General features: G+C 36.7%; 1 protein-coding gene across 1 annotated transcript; it reads left to right on the top strand.

Annotated features, from left to right (window-relative positions):
* Nucleotides 1-3,330: 3,330 nt before the first annotated feature.
* On the top strand, nt 3,331-5,829 carry LOC137717777 (zinc-finger homeodomain protein 3-like). Its single transcript, XM_068457263.2, has one exon. It carries the CDS (start codon nt 4,472-4,474, stop codon nt 5,603-5,605), a length of 1,134 nt encoding a protein of 377 aa, XP_068313364.2. The 5' UTR covers nt 3,331-4,471; the 3' UTR covers nt 5,606-5,829.
* Nucleotides 5,830-9,453: the final 3,624 nt, after the last annotated feature.

Here is a 9,453-nt window from a genome sequence, read left to right on the forward strand (position 1 = left end):
TTGCCTGTCTCTACATAGGTTTAGGATCTGGAGAGACACGTTTTTGACACACATTTTATACGGTTCATTATGTAATATGTTTAACGATTTAATCATTTATTTTTTTTTTGTTTTCCTTTAAATATCACTTCTACCAAATATCACCAAAATTTAAAGTCATATAACTGTTGGATTAAATTTAGTATTTCTTTGTAAAACTGTATCTTTTGTCCATTTTCTTTCTACAAATGAATGTCTTAATGGTTTTAGATTTATTTAATTTTTTTTTGTAAGGATGATCTATGAATGATTAATTAAAATATAAACGGTTCGGATTCTTGAAAAAAGTTACAAAATAAGAACTACAAAAACGTATGCCAACATTTTGTAAAAAAAAATGTATCTCTGAATCCTAACCCATATAAGTGTCAGACCCTTATATATATATGATAATTGTTATCAAAATTTTTGTGTTATATATATCATAAATAGATGCATATGTAGCATCACTTGCATTACTCATAAAAGTAAGTCTCATTAGCAATAATCAATATATAACTTTTTTTATCCCACAATATATTTAAGGTGTGAGAATTTGAGTTAAGCTTACATAATGAGTTAGCCACTATAATTTTAGTATCAAATTCATTATTTTGAGAGTCAAATATAAGAATACTAACTTATAAGTAGAGAATAATGTCTATTAAATCGTAGTATTAACCCCTCTCAAGACCTTCAGATTGGATTTCTTATTGTTGATTTAATTTCTGTTTATTTTATAATTGTTTAGTTGTAGTTTTTTTTTTCTTTTTTTGAGTTTTAGGTTTAATTATAAAGAAATAAATTATAACATCTCAAAGGACATATTTGGCATATTTGCAAATATAGAAGGGTGTAAAACAATATTTGAGATTGGAATATGCGTGGCCATAGAGATTGGGTGTCCAGAGACTTTCTTTAAGGGTACAAAGAACCACTTACTTATAAACACAAAACACACAAACACACAAACACACACACACACACACACACTCACTCACACACATATATATATATATATATATATATATATATATATTACTACAATTCAGATTAGTTACTTTTACTAAGATTCATTAAAATCAAACTATATAGTAATCGTACTGCAAAGTCAAGGTTCTACATATCACCATTGGATTAGATAGTCGAACTATTATGAAGAACTATTGACTCTCTCTCTCTCTCTCTCTCTCTCTCTCTCTCTCTCTTCATGTGATTGTGATGATTCATAATGAACTGAAATGGCAATGTCTTCTGCTTTCCAAGGGGACATCATTGTCGTATTGAGTAATCCATTATGTTATGCATGATCCACCTCTTGTGAGTTGTGATCAAGAATATTACGAGAGCAATTTGCATGGAACGAGTTTACTGTTTTGTAGAGTTTTGGTTCAATAACGTAATGTCATATGAAAAAAACTTACACACATGGTTGTAAAACCTTTGTGATATACTTCATACAAAGATCAAAATCAAAATATGAACTACGTATTGCAATAAATGCATGCAGTATTACTAACCCTAATTGCTGCTAAAGCATTAGTTCATAGTCAGTTAATGGAACACTTACTCGAAGATGAAGCCATGATGTATGAGATGTGATTAAGACCTTCCCTTCTCTTGGAAACGAATTGGAACTCTTGCTCTTGATAGGAAGCACAATCACACAAATGAGAACCTTGTAACTTACCGAGAAAGGGAATCAAAACCCTTGTTATAGGGATGCAACTGCTCCACCTATCCCGGTAGTAGTTGCCATCAGTTTTCCAACTCCTTGTAACTATCCTCCACATTATTTTGTACAATATGTATAAGGTACATTACATTATATCTCCTTTTATGTATATTATTTCATATCTCTATTAAATGGTTTGATTCACTTCTTACATAAGAGTTCTAGCAATGGTATAATAGTAGTGAACCTGACCATTACAGTAATAATGAACTAGTTTCATGTAAGTTCTTCTCAAATATTTTATATATATATATATATATATATAATTAATTAAACAAGGAAATGTCCCTTTTTTAATGAAAAAACATCAAATTGGTTCTTGCCCGAACTCTTATTCTGAACTGTAAATGTGGCGTTGTGGCAACATAGTAAACAAACAATCTTGCAAAGAAACCATAATTATCAATTTATCATCCGATGGAAATAGTGTGTATATATCGATATTTTGTGATAAATCAAAAGCTTAAGGGTCTGTTGTGAAAAAGCTCTGGCCATTAGCATATCTGAGCTTTTGTTTAGTCCAAAACAAACTCCATTTTAGTTTAATTTCTCCCCATAGTAAGGCCTTACTTTCCCTTGGATTAAAAAAATAAGTTAGCTAGCTAGCTAGTTCCGAACGAAGATGGAAAAGTTAGGTGCAAATGAGTGGGAAGGTCATTTAATTAAGAAAACTAATATTCTTAGATTCTTGATTAATTAGAATTATAACTTTGCAGAGGATTGCATACTTCCAATATCTTGAACAAAAATTAAGATGACAGCTACAGGCGGTGAAATATACAGGTTAATTAACTTTGTTCGTAAGTAATTAGGATCACAACATCCCTCTATTTAATTAGATAATTTGATGATATAAATGGTTCACGTGAGTAGCATGAGGCTTTCTTGATTTCACCCCCAAATGGTTAACGACGAAACTTGAATTAAATAATTGAACAGGCATTTGTTGCATGGAGCTGACCTGAGTGCCGGGGCAGCAGCAGTACTATATATGGTTTTGCGCGCGTAAACGTGTGTGTGTGTGTGTGTGTATTATATTACTGTCATGCATGTCATTATTTTATCTAATAATTGGAGCTCAATTAATTAGGCCCTTGATTAGGAGTGGAATTTGAGAGTGTGAAGATTGAAGACAAAGGCAGAAGAAGAAGGTACACAGAAAACTTTTTGAGTTCAAATAAAGCATAGGGCACTCATATTAAACATGGACAATGATTTTCAAACACTTGTTTTATTTTTTGTATTTCCCTATTGATTATGTCCTTTAAGTAATTCACCTTTAATTTTATTCGATTAAAAGCTAAAAGAAAAGTGAGTGCAAAATAAAAACAAGATTGCAAAAAGAACTTCCCAGCATTGTAAAATATGAGAGGTTTTGCTAATTTTCCTTTGAGACAACATTACTTTTCATAATTCCTCTTTGGCTCTCTCTCTCTCTCTCTCTCTCTGTGGCATTTGGCATTGTATTCCTTTTGTCCTTTCCACTCTCTGACACACACAGAGCGCTGTATGACTTGCCTGATAGTGCAAGCAAAGCTTTAAGCAAGCAAGCGCCCCCACTTTTTTTTTCTTGGATTATGGGTGCTCTCTCAAGTTTCAACTGGTATGGTTTCTCCAAAAGCTCACTGTGTATTCCTCTCTGTCTGTAAAAAAGCTATGCCTTTAACTCTCTCTCTCTCTCTCTCTCTCTCGTCTTTCCTAATTGGGCCCCTCATCAGGACTCATCACTAGTGAGTATGTAATGTAAGCCGATATTAATACTTAGTGCTTCACTAGCAAAACCACCATCAAAACTAGTCTCTCCACGGTTAAGCTTAGCTATACCTATTCTCTCTCTCTCTCTCTCTCTCTCTGAGTCTGTTCTCCAACAACTGATCTCTTATAATTTCTTGCTTTGTTTCTTTACCACCCATTAGCTCCATCAGTTTCCCTTCCCTTGCTAACTAAATCAATGATCAGATTTACTTTGGTTTGTTCATAAACTAGTCTATACTTCACCATTCATTTGATTAAGCTCTCTCTATCTCTCTCTCCCTCCAAATTAGCCAAAGAAAGACTGTTTTTCTTTTGCAGCTTCTTTATGCCTGTGGAAAATTGGAAAATGGAAGGTGACTGTTTAAGCAGCGCATGAGCATGAATTAGCTATATACCAAACATATATTCTCAAAGGGAAGTTCATCCTCTAATTGTTTTCTTTCTTTCATTCTTTCTGATCTTCTCTACTCCTTAGCTATTTCTCGATCGATTAATTTCTTTTATGTTGATCTTCCTTCTTGGGAGTCTTTGTTGAGTGCGTGGTGACCTCCTTTACTCCCTCCCTCCCTCTCTCCTTGTCCCCTCTATCTATCTATCTCTCTGTTTCAAATTAATGAAAGAGGAACACTGGTAGTATTTGCTAGCTTGGTTCTACTACTGGTATACAGAAATTTATGGAGATATATGTCAAAGTGGATGTGGCTCAAGCGTGAATCAAGACCCTTTTAATTAATTGCTATACTATGTTCTTTAATCAAAAGGATTAATTATATATTGGCACCATATTCAAACCCTCCAATTCTGTTTGTCTTTCTCTCCCCTCTCTCTCTTGTTCCTTTTCTTTTGGTCTCCAACTACCAAACAAACAAGACCCAAATCATTAAAATAATAGTTAGAGAAAAAAGAAAAGAAAGATCCATCTATCTATCCTAGCTAAAGGATAGATTGATTAATTAATTAATAATGGATCAACTTTCAAGTCAAGAAGGAGAGATCCCACTCACAATCCCAGTCCCGATCCCGATCCCAATAAATACTTCCTTTAGAAGTGGTGGGCATGGCCACTTGATCCATCATCATCAGCAGCACCCCCATGACCCTACAGCAGCAGCAACAGCAAGAGCAGCCGTGCCCCACAACAACAACAAAAACAACCATTCCAATTTCCTTCCCCCCTCAACAGTGGTGCCCCAAAATCAAACCCCCCACAACACTAATGGCTCTAATCCCATGCCCACAGGCCTGGATCATTCTCATGAGGAGGAGGAGGAGGAGGAGGAGCAGGAGGAGGAGCATCATGATCATTTCAACAACGCAAATGCAAATGTTGTGCCCTACAAATACAACACTTACAATAATAAGAAACAAGCAGTTGTTGGGCACAATGGTGTGAGGTACAAGGAGTGCCTCAAGAACCATGCAGCAGCCATGGGAGGGACTGCCACAGATGGCTGTGGCGAATTCATGCCCAGTGGAGAAGAGGGCACCATTGAAGCCCTCAACTGCTCTGCCTGCCACTGCCACAGAAACTTCCACAGAAAAGAAGTTGAAGGTGAGCAGCAGCAGCTCTCCTCTTGGGATCATAATTTCCATCATACCATCAACAGGGCGGCTGGAGTTGGCAGCAGGAAATTCTTATTAAGCCATGAAAGAGGAGGAGGACGTCACAAGAGTTTACTAGCACCACCCCAATACCCCCACCAGCACCAGATGATAATGTCTAACTACAACATGGGGATGGGGATGATTGGGATGGTGGGGTCCATTCCTTCAGATCAGTCTGATGAGCAGGAAGATCATCATCATCATCGTCATCATGGTGGCGGTGGTGGTGGGATAGTGGGCAGCATGCCAGCAGTAGGACATGTAGCAAAGAAAAGGTTCAGGACAAAGTTTACACAGGAGCAGAAGGAGAAAATGTTAAACTTTGCAGAGAAAGTAGGGTGGAAGATTCAGAAGCAGGAAGAGACGTTTGTCCAAAACTTCTGCCAAGAGATTGGGGTCAAAAGAAGAGTTCTGAAGGTTTGGATGCACAACAACAAACACAACCTAGCCAACAAGATCAACCCACCACCACCTCCCCCACCTGCCCCTTAATCATCGATTAGCTAGTTTCTGCTTAACCCTACCCTTATAAAGTATTCATCATTATTATTATCATCTGTAATTTACTCTGGCTTTTTTTCTTCTGTTTATTCATAATGTTCTCCTTTTTCATCTCCAATTTTCTTGGGTTTTCTTAATTATTATTCTTATATCTGTAATATCATTGGTGTATCCTTGGTTATGCAATGTAGTTTGGGAAAATCTTGGTTTGGCAATTGGCTATATGTGCTTTAGTTAGTTTCATTATTTCACCATAGAAATAATGGATTGAATTGAGAGACTGATATCAGTAGAGGTGGAGGTTGCTTCATCATTACCCCTTTACTAATACATTTTTGTATTGAATATTAATTATATTGAATATGTTTGTAAGTTTTCGACTGTATAATAATTAATACCTATAGGTTGACAGAAAAAATTAAACAAAAACTGGCGTATATTTTGTGATTTTTTTTTTTTGAAACAAAGTACGATATTCATTGATGATGAGTTTGAAGACGTACAAAACTAACATTGAGGATAGGGTGCATACAAAGGGCCTCAATAAAAACTTTGTCGGAAATTTTAACCCGGTCAAAGAAAAAGTGGAATATATTTTGTGAGTTCTACTAGCAATCTAGCTAGTCATTAACTACTTCCATTTTACAAGTAATTAAAGTATTTCAAGATGCTGACAATACAATGTGTTGAATTTTGTTATTTTCTCCCAAAACTAATTTGGATTCTATAGGTGGAGGAGGGTATACTATTGTGTCCTTATGTTATTTAATTATAATATATATACACACAATAAAATCTATGTTGCCTGTTGCAAGAACTTAAAAGAAGACATATTCATATAGCCTTTGCCCTTTGGGGTTCCTTCATGGAGTCGTTCCAATGCTTCATCTTGTTCAACGGTTAGGTTTTGAAGAATTTCTTATTTTTTTTGTGATTGTAACATTCTTTCGTGATGTTACTAAAATAGGTGGTTGACAATCGTATATGTTTGAGTGGGTATTTAATGTTGGACTTAGTGCGATTGGAAGCCCAAGAACGTAAAAAGTAGAAGGAAGATTGGGCTCGGACAAAGCGGCAACCCAGGCAGAATTAAAAATCATTTTTTGCCAAAGAATAGGCAACAAGCCTATGTTAGAAGTGACACTCAGAGGACAACTCATCCCCAACAAAAAGTACTTTTCAAGGGCATAGATAGGTAAATAAATGGTGGCTCACCATACTCTGAGGCCATCACTAAAAGGTGAAGTTTGGACAGTTGGGCTAGAGAGGCTATAAAAGCAGCAAAGGCCACAAGGAAGAAGGACACTCAACCATCAATCAAAAGACATCCAACTTTGCACTCCAGCAAGCAAGAAACTAGAAAGCTTTAGTTTGTCTAAACTTTACACTTTTAGTCGTAAGACCACCATAGAAAGCCATCTTTTGTCAAGTTTTAGAAGCTCTGCTACATTTTCCTTGTGTTGTAGTATTGAATCCCTTTAGTAAACCCGATTTATATTTCATTCTCCAAAGATTACAACCCCTGTAAAACACAAAGAGAAGTGGTTGCAAGAAGACGAACCTTGCCTAACAAGATCATAATCTTGCCCGAATCTCTTTTGTTTGTACTTACATAAGGTAGATCTGTTGTTTTATGCATTTTCATTGGATCCTATATCATTTTTGACTGCTTTTCATTCAAAGTTCCATATATGATTAATCTTGCTAAATTAATTAACCTTGCTGCTTTAATTGTTAACCTTAACCAAAAAAGTAGTTTGAAGGGCCTTGAACTCCCTTTAGTCAGACATATGATATTATGAGTAAAAGTCTTTGTTTACAAGGCAAGAAAAAGAACTTTATATAGACTTAACCCATCTGTAAACAATCCAATCAAACTAAGCAGTCTAAACAACTTGTGGCGCAAGTAATCAACTCATTTAACAACTAAAAAAGAACAATCTGTTATACAAAGATAATGGTGGCACTCTAAGACCCATATTAGTTTTTATTGTGAGCCTCAAGGCCTAACAAAGGCTCCACAAAGGCACCATTCAAACTAATAACAAATTCATATTACAGTACACTAAGCAGCAAACCTTGCTCGATAGGCAAGACTCAGGAGAGTTGTGCGAGGGACAGATCGAGTCCAAACATAATTTTGGCACACCCGGTGGGACCTATTTTGTAATATTGTATGCCAAGACGAATGAAGGATCGAACGTTCAGGAGGAAGGTGGAATTTGGGCAACCTCGTTGTCTAACAGAAGCAGACATGACAAATCACCTAAAGGACTTTCCTTCACCACACATCCCCAGGATCTTAGAGAGCTCGACCTATTCTGAAAAGTTGGGTGGAAAGGTCACTAATGAAGATTTGCAAGCCACCATGGTGCAAGTATTGAGGAGTATGGAGAAGATCTCTCTAGAAACTAGAGGAGAAGAAGTTAGCAGGCTGTGTTCCTTAACAGGAATGTTACAAAGAAAGTTGGAGTTAGAGTACTTTACACCAAAAGATGATTATGCCAGTGAAAGAATCATGGAGGCAAGCCTAGAAAAGGAACCAACAATTCCTCAGTTTCCCTTACTTGAAGAAAAGAAGAACAAAGGGAAAAAAGAGAGGAAGGAATGGGCTAAAACTAGTTAGCAGGAAGACCCTAAAGAAGAGTTTCAAGAGACAGGCTTGTTCGATCCTCTACTACCAGCACCAGATGTTAAAAGGTAGATCGGGTAGGAAGGGATAAAGATTTGTGCGTCTAATTCGATGGGAGAAACAAGCAGAAATGGCTTATCCGCAATTGGGAGTAAGCCTCTTCCTTACTTGCCACTACCATTGGTTAATAAGGGAGAAAAATAAGCTCGATGGAGGCAGCCAGACACATAGAGGGAAGCATTCTCGGGCATCAATCATAGCCCGAAGTGGGGGACTTCTTATCCCCTACACGATAATATATCATTTTCAATAATATAGCAAATCAACAACTCAGGAATGAGTTGGCAGAATTGAGGAGGATAGTGGTACAGAATGCTCAACCTCACGGCCACCCGATGTTTAGGATAACATATTAGAAACCTTATCCTGAGTACATTGATGAGCAGAATCTTTTCCCTCTCAATTTCAAAATGCACGCGTTCCCAACTTTCAACGGAGAGGACTATAATGTATCTTCCAGAGATCACATTTTCAAATTTTCAAATCACTATGTGGCATTCAAGGACAACCCCAATTACAAACTGAGATTGGTTGGGAACTCACTGGTAGGTTTGGCTTCCCAATGGTACTCTTTGTTACCCCTAATTTCATTGCCAAGTGAAGGCAAATGGAAATGGCCTTTCATGAGCAGTTTTATAAGTGGAACCTGAAATGACCATTAATGATCTGGTGGAAGTGAAGCAATATGAACATGAGTCTACGGAGGATTTTATGATTAGGTTGAGGAAAACCAGGATGAGATACCAGTTCCCAATCAACCATGCTCAACTCATAGCCATTGCCCAGAAGGCTTTGAGACTACCTCTGAGGAAGAAGTTCTATGATGTGTGGTTTATCGAGCTTCAGGAGCTAGTGATTGTGGTCACTAAGTATGAGAAACTATTGACAAAAGAACAGCAAGTGAAGTATTCATCTAAAGTGCCCTTTTCTTTTTTTTCTTTTTTTTTTATTTTTTTTTATTTTTAATAAAAGTAAGGCGCCAATGCATCAGCTAAAGTTTGAAGGCCTAGAGGTAAGAGAAAATGATAACAGCATGGAAGAAGGGATAAAGTTATGTACTGTGGAGATGACCACTCCATTCAAACCCTTTGATGGTGAAGGGATTGGTTCAACCCATAAAGGACCAGAAGATCGTGATGAACGATGA

This window comes from Pyrus communis, chromosome 15 (genome assembly GCF_041283825.1).
Source record: "Pyrus communis isolate YQ-2024b chromosome 15, ASM4128382v1, whole genome shotgun sequence".
NCBI classification, from domain to species: Eukaryota; Viridiplantae; Streptophyta; class Magnoliopsida; order Rosales; family Rosaceae; genus Pyrus; species Pyrus communis.

Coding starts and splice junctions, on each gene's coding strand:
- LOC137717777 (XM_068457263.2), top strand. CDS start 4,472: ATGGATCAACTTTCAAGTCAAGAAGGAGAGATCCCACTCACAATCCCA.